The 16,201-nt window shown below is 42.1% G+C and overlaps 1 protein-coding gene across 1 annotated transcript in view; it reads right to left on the reverse strand.

The window, feature by feature from the left end:
* The window catches only part of LOC130024369 (phosphoinositide 3-kinase regulatory subunit 5-like), a 65,985-nt gene that overhangs the window by 12,946 nt on the left and 36,838 nt on the right, over positions 1–16,201 (reverse strand). Inside the window, exons 4-9 of the mRNA XM_056115093.1 lie at positions 15,035–15,135; positions 12,108–12,176; positions 11,424–11,562; positions 2,692–2,761; positions 1,239–1,413; positions 549–702 (exon numbers count right to left, since the gene is read on the reverse strand). Of these exons, the coding sequence (XP_055971068.1) occupies positions 549–702; positions 1,239–1,413; positions 2,692–2,761; positions 11,424–11,562; positions 12,108–12,176; positions 15,035–15,135 (708 nt within the window). The remainder of the gene's footprint in view (positions 1–548; positions 703–1,238; positions 1,414–2,691; positions 2,762–11,423; positions 11,563–12,107; positions 12,177–15,034; positions 15,136–16,201) is intronic.

The following is a 16,201-nucleotide window of genomic DNA, read 5'->3' on the forward strand; positions in this document are numbered from 1 at the left end:
GTTGGGTGAGGATTGTGGGCACGGAGCTGTGAGGCTGAAGCTTAGCTCGCACCTGGTTTCCTGCTCGAGGGCCTTTCCCCAAGTACACCCTGTAGAGAGCAGCCACTCTGTGAACATGGCCAACTCTCACACCTCTGAGCCCCATTCCGTACAGTTCAAATGGGGAGTCATGGTGCTCTCTCCCCAGTGTTCCTTCTCCATGTAAAAGCTGTGGAGAGGGCATTTCACTGGGGCAGCATGCCAAGCAACTGCAGGGACTCACAGGGACACTTGCAGAAGAGCCAGTCACACACCTTCTCTGCTTTTTCTTTACTGAAAAAATTTTCTGGCCTCAATTAGAATTTTCCTTTTCTTTTTCTGAAGGCTGTCATATGCTGGCAACCCAACCTCAACTCTGCAGACAGGAACTGACACCGTCAAGGCTGCTAGAGCAAAGGGATTTTGAAGAATTTGGGCCCCCAATGACTACGGGGAGTAGAATCACTAGGATAGTCTGGATTGCTCACTAGGAGCTAGAACAGGGAGAGGTAAGAAGGTAGAAAGCTCACCTAAGACTTCAGGGAAGCCGGCCTTCTCTCCTACTGTGTGCAGTTTGGTTCTGAGCCACTGGCGGGCCTCAGCTGCAACCTCAATGCTGGCTGCCACCTCTTGAGCCTCTGCCGTCTCTGTGAAGATGTCCTCGAGCTCTCTTAGGGTCTTGGACTAAAATCCCGGGAAAAGACAGGCTTGCTCCTGGCCCACAACTGTTCTCCTGTTCCTAGCATCTCACTAAGGGCAGCAGTGACCAGTCCCCTCCTCAGCCTCACTACCCTCCTCTATCTAGAGAGCCAGGCCCACCCCTGCCTGTCCACCAGGCCTTGGGAAAAGGTCAGATCAAAGGCTGGAGAACCCTGGAACTGAACATTAGGAGGAAATCAGATCTCGCCACTGCAACCCAGAGAAGGGTAGGTGCTGTCAACACAGAGTTGACCTACCACAGCGCTAGATCCAGGTTCATTCTAAGCTTGTTCTTGTATCATCTAACCTAGGCCATGCCCCAGGGTAACACCACCCTGATCAGGACCAGGACAACTGAAACAGAAACTCCATGAGGCCAGTCCTCCAACAGGTCACTCAGGGTGAGGTGAACCAGTGGATCCCAAGCATGGGAGCCTCAGGACAGAGCAGAGAGAAGACTGCCTCTCAAGAGAAGGTCTATGGGAAAGAGCAGTGCTGAGCACCAGGGCACAGGCACATACCTGCAGCCTGCAGTGTAGACCTGGGAGGTCACAGTGGGGCCCAAAGGTAGCCTGGAAGGCGTGCAAGAGCAGGGTTATGTAGGCACTGTTGGGTGAGTGTCCGGGTGCGCTCAGCTTTTTGGCCACAGCAAGGAACTCAGCATGTACCTCCAGCGGGTTCAGCAACATCACAGTGCTGGGGGCAAAGAGAGATGCTATGGGCCAAGTCTAAAATCAGGATGAAGGCTGGGTGTACGAGGTCCCATTTCCAAGGGGGAATCTTACAGTTTACAGTGGAGGATTCTTCAACTGCTATTTTCAAACACTTCAAAAAACTGTACTTAATTTTTTTTGAGGGGGAGGTTGCTATAGCCACCAATGCTCAGGGCTTACCCCTGGCTCAAGGATCACTCCTGGCAGTGCTAGGACCATATATCGTGCCAAGAATTGTACCCAGGTAGGTATTCTGTAAGGCAAGTTCCCACTATACTATTTCTCTAGCCTTTTAACCTACTTTTACCTAGTTTTTTGTAGCAACATTTTCCTGTTGGAATGGAATATAAGATTACTCAAAAGATCATGAGCTGGGGTGTGGTTAGAGACATACAGTGCATGCCTTGCATGTGTCAGGCTGTGGGTTTGTGTTCCAGCATTGCATGGCTTCCACAGCACCATGAAGTGTGGCCTTGGTGGTCCTCTGAGTATTTATGGGTGTAACCCAGATAATCTCACAAACAAAAATTAAGGTTGCATTTTAGGTGAGGTAACTTGAGATCAGATGAACATTGTGTCACTTAAGATGCATTTTAAATTATGTACTGGACCAAAAATTTTGGAAAGTGCTTTTTTTAAATAGTCGGCAGAAAGACTTTAGGGAAAGTATCGGAGTAAGACAGGCTCAAATCTACCTCGTACATTTTCTTTTCTTTTTCTTTTTTTTTAATTGAATTACCATGAGCTACAGTTACAAAACTTTCATGTTTGAGTTTCAGCTATACAATGTCTGAATGTCCCTCCACCAGTGCACATTTTCCACCACCAATGAAATTTTCTAACTGATGATCATGAAAAAGTTACTTGACATCTCTAATTTACAGTTGCTTCATGTGAAAAATTGAGGTTACATGTGTCAACAGGTGCCCAATATGACCAATGCAGGCAGTTTTAGGCTTTATTATTATTATTATTATTATTATTATTATTATTATATTGTTATTATTATTTATCCATGGTTTAGGTCTCAGACCCTTTAGGAATCTAATGACAGTATCAGTCTAGATAAGCAAACTTGTACCTAAAATATCGCCAGCAATTCTGGGAACTTGCTGTTCCCTTGAAGCCTGCTGTTGGCGGTGGTGTAGTGACAGAATGAACATGAGTTGGAATTCTGGGGGTTGGGAGGAGGATGGTAAGCCTGTCCTCTGAACACCTCCAAATTGCACCCTGTGTTTCTTCCTCCCACAAGGGTACTCACACAGTAGAGCTTCGGTGACTCCTAATGGGCAGGCCCTGCTCGGCCCTCACCAGTCGCTGGTAAGAGATTCCTGTGACAAAACAAAAGTAAAACCAGTTCTTGGGTGTCTCTATCCAGTCAGTAATCATGCTTACATCTCACAGTGGACCCATGCTTGGAAAATGAGGTTGAGAGCTCCTTGATGAGGTTCAAGGGTCCATTAGACCTGTGGACATCCAGGCCACATTTATCCTGATTCCCAGAGCCCACCTGAGCTCCACGTAAATCTCTGCTCTTCAGAGATGTGGGGAGAGAGCTCTGAAGGGGATTCTAGGCCGGTAAGCCTTGGGGTTCCCCCTGCGGCTCTTACTACCAGTGCTCCCTCCTGGCTGGCTGACCTGGATGGCTCAGGATACTCATTCCGATTCTGGCATCTGGTTCCCACAATCTCAAGGAAACGATCATGCTGGTGTTGTTCTCGCTCAGTCTGAACCCTGCCTTTGCCCCAGAGTCCCTTGCCCCCAACCCTCCTCTCCAACCTCTTCTTTCTGCCCACTCTGACTTTAGACATACAGAGAAGAAATGAGCCACAAGATTTCTTTTCTTCCTACAATTTGACTCAGTCTATAGCTAGTTTTTGATTATTGGGTTAAGAACCCAGTATGCATTCAGTACTGTATCATCTACTATGAGCTTAAACTGGGACTGAGAGGTGAAGGCAGCCTACTTGTTGGACTGGAAATCATCAGGGGACAGGTTCTCCTGAGACTGGGTATGAGCCAGGAACAGGAAGGTAAACCTGGATTAGGTTAGAGACATAGCTATAAACAGAAAGGCCATCATTTTTGAAAATAGCAGATTTTTGAACAGTTGTTGGTTTGTGGTAGTCTAATTGCTAGTTTATATCTAGTTTATATATAAGTTCTTTTATTTGGAGCCTGTGTTGGTTATTTCTTCTGTACAATTGTCTCATGTTTAGAAGTTCAGGTTATGCCTATTTTGACACAAAGTCCTGGAAACAATGGCTCTTACTAGCAGAACTTGGGACTCCATCTTGTGGCTGCTCATGGGCATGACAGAGAAAAACATCCCTTTGTGCCAGGCTGTCTCCCAACCCCCAGTAGACCATCCCCCAATATGTAATGGCAAAGTGGTAGAGATGAACACTTCTCCCCCATAATCTCCCTCACTGCGACATACAGACTATTTTTCTCTTTCATCAACTACAACTTTTAAAAACAGAAACATTTTAAAAACATTTCCTAGTAAAGTTATACTCCCCCCCCCCCACACACACACACTATTCTATATCTACAATAGATTCCCATGCATCCCCTCCATATCAGTTTTCTCCCCAACCCCGGGCTGAAAGCTTCCCAGAAATGTTACTGAAGTCTTGCCCCAACACTGCATCATCACCCTCGTGCCATTGTCTTTTTCAGATGTTTGATGTTTTCACCACCTTCTCCTTGAAACATGTCTTCACCTTTGTCTTCATGACAAGAAATAGTCCTTAACACTGATTTCTCCACATTCATCTCTGGCCACTTTAATGGTCTGATTTGAGGACTGCCAGGCAGTTACAAGTTTTAATCCCACATGCCTTGCCTGCTTTTGTGTTCTCTCTTGAGTGCTTTTCTCCCCCAATCTACTCCCTACCCCCAATGATGTAGGCAGGCAGGCAGACAGATAGGGAAGACCCCCTCCCTAGGCAATGGCAGTAAATTTCCTGGGAGGTAATAGCCCTGAAGTTGCAGAAGCCAACCTTGCAGAAAACAGGAACTAAGGCCTGATAAGACCCTCACCTATAGCAGCAGCAGACCCAGAAAAGTCCAAGAGAAACAAAAGGCCAGGAAAGGAATTTTAAAGAAGACCATCACCACTCCCAACCCTTTGGTAACCTCCTTTAACAATGGACTATTACCTAAATGGAAACTCCACTTAGGGGCTGGTTAGAAAATCCCTATAAAAGTCACCTTGAACAAAGGAAGGGCATGCTTATGCTGCCCAAGCTCAGGTGCTGCTTGTGCCCATGTGGCGAGCACATGTGTCACCAGTGCACGTGTCGCCTGCATCTCCCCTCTTGAGATGTGTACTTTCATGCTTTCATTTCTAATGCTGGGATGTGTGTAGAGGCTCTCTCCACCGTTGGAGAAGCCAGGTTCTCTCTTGAGCACATTACTCTCCACTCTCTCCCACTTTTCTTTTCCCCGATCCCTTCAAAACCTCTTAATAAAATCTGTTTTACTTTACTGCTTGTCTACTCCTGAAATTCTTTTCTGCAAGGTGAGACAAGAACCCAGAAATCCTAGGTCCCGGGTGGCAGAGGGGGGGTCTTTCTCCTCCCTGCTTCACATAAGCCACTGGTGGGGCCCACCAACATCACCAGGACTTCTCCTTGAACTTCCAAATAAAATCTATTACACTTCAAAGGAAATATATACACATATTTATGTATGTATATATAGTGTGATTAGGCCAGTCAGCTTATATCCCACTTGATTTAAGCAGAAATATTGATGTCTCTGAGTTTTGGTTGTTCCATGTATAAAATAGGACTAATATTGCTTTTTTTCTTTTTTATCCATAGGGTTATTGTCTAGATAAGGTATAATCTGTGTGCCTTGAAAACTTCAGAATAATTCATACATAATATACACACTTTTTTAATGACATCTTATTGTCTCATTACTACTTTGGACAAAGTTGCAGGCTATCAAATGTAGCCTGCCCACAGGGCAGAGTCTGGCAAACTCCCCATGGCGTACCAAATATGCCAGATACCAGTAACAATGATGGGTCTCATTCTCCTAAATAGCCTTGAATATAATCTCAGGGCTAGGATGAAAGAGACGTTACTGGGGCCTGCTCGAGGCAATCGACGAATCTACACACTATTTCCCCCTCAGCATTACCAGCAACTTTTTTGCAGGCAGCTACTGTGATCTGCACAACCATGCAATAAATATTCAACAAACATTGGACTGAGCCCCCCAAAAATGATGTGAGATTCTGTCACCCCCAGAGTGCAGGCAGTAGACAACCCTACTGGATGTGGAGGAGTCAGGGCGTAGGGAGATACCCACAGTCTTGATAAGGTGCTTCCTTTGCCTATCAACCACATCAAGGCCAGATAAACTAGTCACACATTTCCATGACAACAACTGACTCTTTAAACCTCTGTAATTGGAGAGCTTAGCTCCCTAAATCCCCTGTTTTCTTCTCCCTACATCCTTGTTGGCCATGTGTCTTCCGCTAATTCCACTTTCCCAGCAATGTGAAATCTAGGTTGTAGGTTGATTGACACAAATTCTTTCAAACTGCTCTCAGGGAAGGACATTATTATATATCCTTTTTATAGATAAGGTATAAATGAGGAAAGCAACCATAAGCTAAACATCTTGCCACAGGGTTTGAAACCAGTGTTCTAGAATAAGGCATGGATGGCCACAAAGTAACTGAGCTCCAATCTTTCCTGTAAAATTCATTCCGTGGCCTGCATTCTAGTCCCTTCCTCATTTCTTTCCATTTGCTCATTGCTGGTGGTGGCTGAGTCTACTCTGGGTACCACATGCCTTCACAAATTCACATTAAAACACTTTCTAAGGGCTGGAGCGATAGCACAGCCAGTAGGGCGTTTGCCTTGCATGTGGCAGACCCGGGTTCGATTCCCAGCATCCCAGATGGTTCCCCAAGCACCGCCAGGAGTAATTCCTGAGTGCATGAGCCAAGAGTAAACCCTGAGCATAGCCAGGTGTGACCCCAAAAGCAAAAAATAAAAACTAAAGTAAAAAAAACACATTCTAATAAGTCTACTTTGAAGTCATGTAGAATGTTATTTTGTTTAACTTACTATTTACTACTGAGGCAATTCTGTGAAATTAAATGTTATCAAACCTTTCATTTAAATGAAAGGATATCAGCTAAATTTTTTATTGAAAACATAACCTCAAAGCTACAGTTTTATTTCCCTTTTGGATTTTAACTAATTTTGCAATCTCCTAGCCTATAGAAACTTCTATCAGTTTCTCATAGCAACTAACTCTACCATGCTGTTGGTGACATCAGTAATGACGATCTTTGATAAGACTCACTGCACATCTGTATGAATGTTAGGAATTTTAACAGTTAGAAAAAGGACTGTCTGGGGTTGGAGTGATAGCACAGTGAGTAGGGCGTTTGCCTTGCACGTGGCCGACCTGGGTTCGATTCCCAGCATCCCATATGATCTCCTGGGCACCGCCAGGGGTAATTCCTGAGTGCATGAGCCAGGAGGAACCCCTGTGCATTGCCGGATGTGACCCAAAAAGCAAAAAAAAAAAGGACTGTCTGATGTGAGAATCAATTAACGGTTTCCTATTTTCATTATGCTTTCCCTTGAAGAGGAAAAGTTCTTAGGTGAGCATCCCTCTCAGCAATTTACCTTCTTCTTGCTCAGAGGGATATCTGAGACCTCATCAACCCAGGGCAACATGCAGGGAAAGACCCTAAGCAGTGAAAGAAATGGACTCTAAATTTCCTCTTTGCTCTGAGTCCAAAAACTCACTCCATTTTTATCTTCAGTTGCTTTTCTTCCTGGTTCTTGTCCGTCAGGCTTAGCACCTAAAAGCCCCAGGGTCTAGGCCTCAAGACATCCCTACCCTCTCTTGATCCACATCTGCTTGCTGCACTGCCCAGGACAGAGTTTCTACTCAGCTGCTCACCAAAATATTTCCAGACATTTCATGCATTTAGCTGAGTGGAGGGAACTATCTGGGTCTACTTGAAATTAGGAAGCAGTCTACCTGGTTCACAGGTGACAGCCTTCCCACAACCCAACATCACCTGTTTTCATTTCAAAGTAAGGAGTCCTTTAGGTCTCTGGTATATCTAAATGACTAAAAGTCCTGCCAAGGCATTTGCATTTCAAATTCTTTTTGTCTAAATTATAGAAGGGAAGAACAGCTTTGCATTCTTGCTGGAAATTCTGTCACCAGCAAGAAGCCCAGAAACAATTCAGATCCCAAACAATGTTGTTTGGAATTGTCTGTGTACAGGAAAGGAAAGGAAAGGAATGAAAGAGAATAAATCTAAAAGTGGTCAATTCAAACAGGTGCCTTGGGAAGTTAGGTTGGCAAATTTGCATCCATCATGTGTGGAGGATAGCACAGCAGGTAGGGCGTTTGCCTTGCAAGTGGCCAACATGGCCTACTCGAGTTCGATTCCTCCGCCCCTCTCAGAGAGCCTAGCAAGCTACGGAGAGTATCTCACCCACACGGCAAAGCCTGGCAAGCTCCCCGTGACATATTCAATATGCCAAACACAGTAACAATTGTCACAACGGAGACTTTACTGGAACTGCTTGAGCAAAATCGATGAACAACGGTAGGCAGTGACAGTGATATATGTCCAAGAACCTTTCCTCTTCCAATCCCTCTCATCAGGATCTTTCTGGTTTTTCTTTTTTTCCCCCTTTGGGGGACACCTCATAAGCAGTTCTTAGGAGGCCTGGGGAGGGGCTCCCTCTAAGCAATTTCAGCCAGGCAGTACAGCATTCAATAGGAGGGCCTAAGGATGCAGTGCTGCTCGTTACCCATAGTGCTGGGGACCACCAAGTCCACCTGTTTGTGGTCTGGAGTTTCTTCAGATCAACTAGAGCAGCTTCTTTGTAACAACCTGATTGGTTGAGGAAGACAAACTAGGTAAACCTATTAGCTGATTGGTTACTGAAAGTGTTAGGATCCACTTAGCCAGAGAATTGCCATGACAGGCTCTGAGTGACTTAGGCCTCTTCCAGGAACAAGAAAAGCAGAAAAATTAGATGTTTTTGTCAAAGATTACATCCCCAGAATGAGATTAGGTCTCTGGAATGTAATTGTCAGGGAGTGGGCTGGATGTTGCAGGCCAAAACAACAACAAAACATGCGTACTCTATAGGTAATAGAAATTTGCTGAGTAATGCTTACTTGCCAAAATGAAAGTATAAGAACTTGCTGAACCTAGTGCTCAGGGGTCCTTGTTAAAATCTGCTGTGCCGGGTGGATACTTGGATTCCAGCAAGCTGGAACAATAAAACTCACTATGTGATTTACATTATCAGCTCTGTTCTCTGTCCTTGAAGGGTGGTCGACTCCCCCACTCTAACAAAAGCAGTCATTATCACCTTCAAAGACATTTACACACAACCATGAGCTTTTAAGATTACATGAATTGTTAAGAAATAAGATATAGTACTTCTGCTCTGTGTATGCTTAACATGTATGATAAAAATTAAGTTCCATGAGTACTAAACAGGGCCTGGTGCACACATATATTTTAAGAAATAAATGAGCAAGCATATATAATATTTTTAGTCTCCTGTTTCCTCATCAAATCACTCAAAAACTTTGGCCTCAGAAATTATTTCCACTTCTACTCTAGGCCATATAACCTATTTGTCCTCTATTATTATGGTCTTAGGTTTTACACGTAAACCTTTAATCCATCAGAGAGTTATTTCATGTGTAAAGTGAGAACTCTTAAAAGACTTTTTGTTTTGTAATTTGGAACAACGGACCAGGCCTCATGTTTGTGAAGCAGGTACTCTACCAATGAATTTTATTAGCAGGTGCTCTATGCTGAACTGCATTCCCAGCCCTTTAAATTTTTTTTAAAGATAAAATTCTAACTCATTTTTTATGATCTGTCAGTTATTCTGACACCACAGATCAAATAGCCCATTTTCTTCATGATTGGCTTCTGATGCCACTAGTTTAAGGATGTAGCAATGTTATATATATTCACCTGTTTCTAGCTCTTCTTTATTACAGAATTTATCCATTCTTATACCAATAGTGTAGTATCTTAGTAATTATATATAATAGTACCTACAAAGACCTCCTTCTCTAAGAACACATAAATATATGGTAAATGCATACATAAATGCTATGTGAGCGTTTCCTCTTTTAAGTAGATTTTATCTTATAAAATTAAAAAGTATTATTGGCATTTTGACTGTGGTGATATTCCCACAACACCTGACATTATTGCAACCCTAATTTAATATAGCAATATGTTTTAAATTACTTATACTTCAGTAAATTTGTTTTCTTTATATTCCATTTCTTTTTTCCTCTTTATATTTGTAGCTTATATTGTAAATTATAGCTTTTACATTATATTTCCTTACTGGTTAATGTTATATTTTCTAACTTGTTAATGCTGTTATATCGGAAAACTCTTTATCTGCCTGTTTACTAGTCTATCAGTTCTTCAGATTATTCTTTTTGTCATGTCACACAAGTAACTGTTTTATCTCTACATAGTTAAAAATATTATTTTCATCAGATGAATAATCATGTTTTACTTGTATCTAGGAAGATAGGCAAATTACTAAGAAGCACAAAGAGGATGATTATTAGCTTAAAACAAATGACTAGTATTTTACTGTGAGCTGTAAACTTTCTTAATATTATAGTTCCACATATTAGAGGGTTTTTAAATATCAGAAATAGATATTTGTTTTTATCAAATGTTTTAGAATTATCTATTGAGATGCTTATGTAAATATTCTTTTGATCCATTGATGTGCTGATTTTAATATCAGTACACTTCTAAGTAAATTATACTTGACTATATTTTCTCTTCTGGAAGTTTGGAGGTTTTTGGCTGCTGGGGTTCTGCTTGGGGCGGGGAGGGAAACTCCATAACCCAGCCACAGCCATACTCAAGGTCACTCTCCACACACTCGGATAGCCTCACTCATGAAGGAACGGACAGAGGATCCTACGTATGCGGGATTTAGGGCTGAGATCTCCAAGCCTGCTCAGATTGGGACTGGCCTCCTCCACCCAGATCCCCCATTTTCCAGTAGCTAGGCAGTCACACCCACCAACTGCCCTGGCGCCATGTAATCCCATCAATGGCCAAGATCCAGAGACAATAAAACAAAGCTCCTGAACCTCTTATAGTCTAGCCCACTGATGTACCTAAAGCAGCACACATGTGTTTGGTTTTAACATGTGTGCTGCTTGTATACATCCCCCGTCCCTGTTGTAGAGCTCAGCAAGCTACCGAGAGTATCCAGCCTGCATGGAGGAGACTGGCAAGCTCCCCGTGGCAAACTCGATATGCAAAAAACAGTAACAATAACAGATCTCAATCCCTGGAAGAGCCTCCAATACGGCACCGTTGGGAAGGACAGTAAGGAAAGGCTGCTACAATCTCAGGGCTGGGACAAATGGAGATGTAACTGGCGTCCACTAGAGCAAATCTATGAACAATGGGATGACAGTGATACAGTGATATTTTCTCTCATTCCAAAACAGTTTTCATAATGAAAACTTTGCCAGTACCAGGCCATGCCCACACTAGCAACCTGTCCATTCCAACATCAGTTACTTTTCAGAACTGAATTTATCTATGCATACATTTTTCTATATGTAAAGAGAACAAATTTCAGTACTGGAGGAGCTTCTCTGACCTGAGCATCCTTAGAGACCCCTTGGCTATCCAGAGTAGGTCCAGAGCAGGTTCAGGGCTTACGCAGAGTTCCCTTCTCAGAACCCCTGCTATAACTTCCCCTTAGAATCCCTCCTCAAGTTGTCTCCTTTTTGCATACTTTCAGCCATGCAGTGCTGTGTGTGCCATGAAGAAACTTCAAAGTTAGAAAGCAAGAAATGTGGGCTGAGGAATATGGTATAAGGAGGTTCATCACCAAAGAACAGTTCTAGAAGAGCTGGAACCCTTCTGACCATATGACTTTTATCTTATGTGATGGCTGTTTCAACACTTACCTGGGGCCTTGAGTTCAGCATCAATGAAGGTGAGCAGTTCCTGGCAGATGCTACAGTAAGGAACCGGCCAGGTCAAGAACTGGTGGTAGGTTCTGGATGCTTTCAGAAGAATATCTGAATCTGGTGGAAAGTGTGGTGTCTGGGATGGAGAAGGAGTGCAAACAGATAAGTCTAGGTGAGGAAAAGCTTACCAATATCTACCTAAGACCTGTGCATTTCAGAAATAATTCACAAAGGGAATAGATTTCAAGAATCAGAAATTATCCAGAGAAAGTAGGTTACACATGAAGAAGATGGGGCCCAGGGTAGTGTCTATAGAAAAGGCCTAGTTTTTTAAAAAACAAAAAAACAACAACAAAAAAAAACACAGTTTACCTAACAAATGAGAGTCCCTCTTTAAAAAGCTCTTACCTTGAAGGTCATCCTAAATGGTACTATTAGTACTATTCATTTCAGAGAATGATCTTCAATCCCTAAAACACTTTTACGTAAATTCTCTCAAGTAGAGGCAAATGTTTATTTATTCTTAAAGTGAATCCACTCAAGTACCTGTAGTCACTTGGAGGCCTTCAAGCTGACTGCCCTGAAGCTGTCAGAAGGTTGAATACTACCTCTGTCTCCAAAGGTGTGAAGACTATGCTCTCCTTCCCAACCTCCCCTGGTGGGATACACCCTAGAACTTACACCAAGGACAGTGGAATAGAAGAGCAGGGCCAGTGGGGTCAGGAGGTCATATATTCCCTTCTCCTGAACCTGTGGAGAGGGTAGAAGTGAAAGGATAAGTCTCATGTACAGGGTGGAGGGCTCCCAGCAGTACTACAAAACAGTGGTTTATTGTTGCCATTTTAATTTTCTCTGTTCAAATAAAAAACGATGCACTCACAAAGCAACAAGTCTAAAAACAGAAGTGAAAAACGAACAAAACAATATCCCCTTCCAAGACCAATCACAAATAGTATTTTAATGAATTTCTCCTCACGCTATTTTTCTCTATGTAGTTTCTTCTGCAGAACTATAATTATGGTTTGTGTATTTTACTCTTAATATCTCTTAGATCTAACATTTAAATATATTATGGTTGAAATTTACATGGAAATAAAGTTCTGTTTTGCTACCTGGTCTCTAAGACTACCTCTTTTTTCCCTCTTCAGTTATATATTGACCCAGTCATTTGTGTTACACATTTTCCTCCAGTTTTCTGTCTTTTAATTTTATGAATTTTTTGATGTACATAAATGATATGTATTAATTTTCTCTTCCTGGAGCTTTGCAAGGATCATATACATACATTTCCTTTTCTTTAAAGATTTATTTCCTTAAATTTAAATCATTAGTGCATTTAGAATTCTATTTGCATATGGTATGAATTTGTAATCATATTCTGTATTTTCAAAAATGTTTAGTCAATTTCCCCTAGAACGTTAATAAATCTTACTAATGCAATTTGATTGGATGTTAAAAGGTAGCTGGAGTGATAGCACAGCGGTAGGGCGTTTACCTTGCATGCAGCCAAACATGGCCAACCCGAGTTCGATTCCTCCGCCCCTCTCGGAGAGCCCGGCAAGGTACCGAGAGTATCTTGCCCATACGGCAGAGCCTGGCAAGCTACCCATGATGTATTCGATATGCCAAACACAGTAACAACAAAGTCTCCTGATGGAGACATTACTGGGCCCGCTCGAGCAAATCGATGAACAACGGGAGGACAGTGACACCATAATTTTATTACCTGTGTAATATTTCTTCTGATAGATCTTCATAAGACATTAACTTAATTTTAAACATTTGAGATTACTTTCTTCCTATCTAAATGCCTCTGCAATGAAAAATTTTGAGCACATCCCTTTTTCTATGATTTTGCTTATATCCTATCTAAGATAGACTTCAAGAAGTAGGATCAGCTTATCAATATTTACTATCTTTGAAATTTATTGTTAACTTGCTTTTCAAAATAATTTTGCCATTTATAATATCTTTTATGTATCAAAGTACTAGTATCATTATGCTCTTCTGTCTATGAGCTATAATAATTTTTCTTCTAATTTGCTAAGCAAAGATTGGGTCAACATGGTTTTAATTTACATTTATTTTATTAGAACCTGAGGCAACAATTTTTCCATATTTGCTTGTGAGTTCTATTTTTTCTTTTATGAATTATCTCTTAGTGCCATGTATGTACACTATTTAGAATTCTTTGGTCAAAATGCTAAATGTTTTTTTGCTCACTCTGGAACTCAGGGGCATTGAAGATACAGAGAAAGCCCCTTCAACTCTACTATGTCTCTTGACCACAGCAGTATCAAATTTAGAATTCTCCCTCTCTCCTTATCCTGAATAAAGTATCTGATAGACTTATTGGTCAGTTTCTCTTAAAAAGCTTCCCCATGGGACCCAGGGAGATACTGAAAAGGGTGGGAGCACAGATCCAGGTCAAATCCCTGGTGCTTCATTGGATATCCTCCTCATCCTCCGGCCTCAACTCTGACAATGAGCCAGGTATAGCTCCCGAACACCTCAAAACAAACAAAACCCCTTCCCCTATTGCCAAAGAGTTGTTATATTGGGATTTATATGTTAATCACCCCAGCAGTGGTTTAGCTTTTCTGAGTTGGTCCACTTGAGATGACAGTATAAAACGAGTAGATAATGATTAGCATCAGAAGTTGAACATGGGTTAGTCTAGATAAACCCAGACTTATTTCTTAATAGGAACAGCTAACTTAGAGAATGATACACATTTCCCTACTCAGCTATGTATTTCAAGAAATCTTGAAAGGTAATTGTTTATAAAAACCAGAATTTATCCTGGAGAGTCACAGCTATTCTGAACCCCAGTCCATCTCAGTATTCAAAATACTCCCTACTGTACCAAATATCTATGTGTTGATCTATTGTGGAAGTTCTCTGTTTACTTTCTAATCAGTTTCCCTTTCATGTCTTTGGGGTATTTTATTTGTCTCTTTGTTTGGACTTTTGGACTACAGCTATGCTCAGGGTTTACTTCTGGTGGTGCTTGGGTGATTATATTCTGTGCCAGGGATTAAATCCCGTTTGGCTGCATGCAAGGTAGCACTGTAGCACTGTCCTCCTGTTGTTCATCGATTTGCTCGAGCGGGCCCAGTAACGTCTCCATCATGAGACTTGTTACTGTGTTTGGCATATCGAATACGTCACGGGTAGCTTGCCAGTCTTTGCCGTGTGGATGAAATACTCTCGGTAGCTTGCTCTCTGAGACGGGCGGAGGAATTGAACGCGGCTCCGCCAGGCCAGCAGCTTGCGAGGCAAACACCCTACCGCTGTGCTATCTGGTAAGTGCTTTATTTGCTGTATTATATCACTGGCACTCAGGTGTTTGTTTTTTAAAGATTTGAGGAAGAAGGGTCGGTAAATTTGCTATTGCTTTCTTTCTTATTTCTAGTTAGTACAACTTATACCCAGTGTCAGTTTCTCAAGAAGCTCAGAATTCTTTCTAGAAACTCTCAACCCAAACACACCATGAAACAGACCACTCAGTTTTGACTGAGTCCTATAGTAGACCAAGTACCTCAAAACTGACATTCTGTGGGTGCCTATTTCAAGGACGATCCCTTTAGTTCCTGTTTGGCTCCCACCTCTCCAGTTTTCTGTAAGATCAATTCCAGGAGGACAAGGAAGTGGCCTGGGTCCCTGCTGACAAGTTCCTGTAGGCTCCAACAGTTCAGACACAGCCCAGCTGCAAATAAAGAGAAAGGTGAGCTTTCACTTTGAGGTTAGGGAATAGAATCCTTCTGGGGCAGCTCTGTTGCAGTCTTCTTCATCATCTTCATCATCATTATCATCATCATCACCACCTTCTTCTTTCTTTCTCTTCTTCTTCTTCTTCTTCTTCTTCTTCTTCTTCTTCTTCTTCTTCTTCTTCTTTCTTCTTCCTCTTCCTCTCCTCCTCCTTCTTGCTATTTAAATACTTTTTACTGTGGTCAATAGCTTGGACTGAAGGAAGGAGTGAGATGTAATAGGCAACTATTACCTTAACTAGTATTGATGTCCACTTCAATGACTATGAACGTACCAAAGGTGCCAACACTCTGCACTTGGTTTTCCCAATGCCACCCAAAAAGTTACCAACCCTGCATTCAAATCCTTAGGAAAAGGACTGCTGTCATACCCATGCCACAACCCATGACAAAGCCCACTTTCACAGCCAAAGTAGCTTGGCTATTCATAGGGAGCCAGGGCCATTAGCATCTTGTTCATGACCTTGTTCATTCAACTCTTTCTGGTACATTTTTCATAAGAATCTCTGAAGAATCTCTGCTCTGTCTTCAAGACACGCTGACAAATTCCTTAGTTCTACATATAGATATACAGGAGCCTTAAGAGACTCAGAGACGGACTGGGATTCCGTATAGAGATCAGTGACCTGGTTATGGTTCTGCTCCTCTGCCTTTTTCCCTAAATTCCTTGCCTGGTTTCCTACAGTGAGTACTCAAATCTCAAAGATGCAGAAAATAGAGCATGGGAGTGGGCTGGAGGATTGCTCAAAAATTAGAAAGGAGCCACTCAAACTTCATTCCATGATATAGGGACAAGTCAATAATAGCCAGCAGCCACAAGACTGTCCCAGAGTACTTCAAAATGAAAGACTGGAAGAGGAAGCTACTTTCCTTTAGATTTGGAAAGCTTCAATGAACACTTTGTAAGTTTGTAACTTTCCTACACTTTTGTATTTTATTAGTCTCTTTTCCTGAAGTCAGCAAGGGTAAACTCCACAAATTAAAGGGTTAGTCATATGTGCAGTT

This window comes from Sorex fumeus, unplaced genomic scaffold (assembly GCF_029834395.1).
Source record: "Sorex fumeus unplaced genomic scaffold, SorFum_2.1 ptg000028l, whole genome shotgun sequence".
NCBI lineage: Eukaryota > Metazoa > Chordata > Mammalia > Eulipotyphla > Soricidae > Sorex > Sorex fumeus.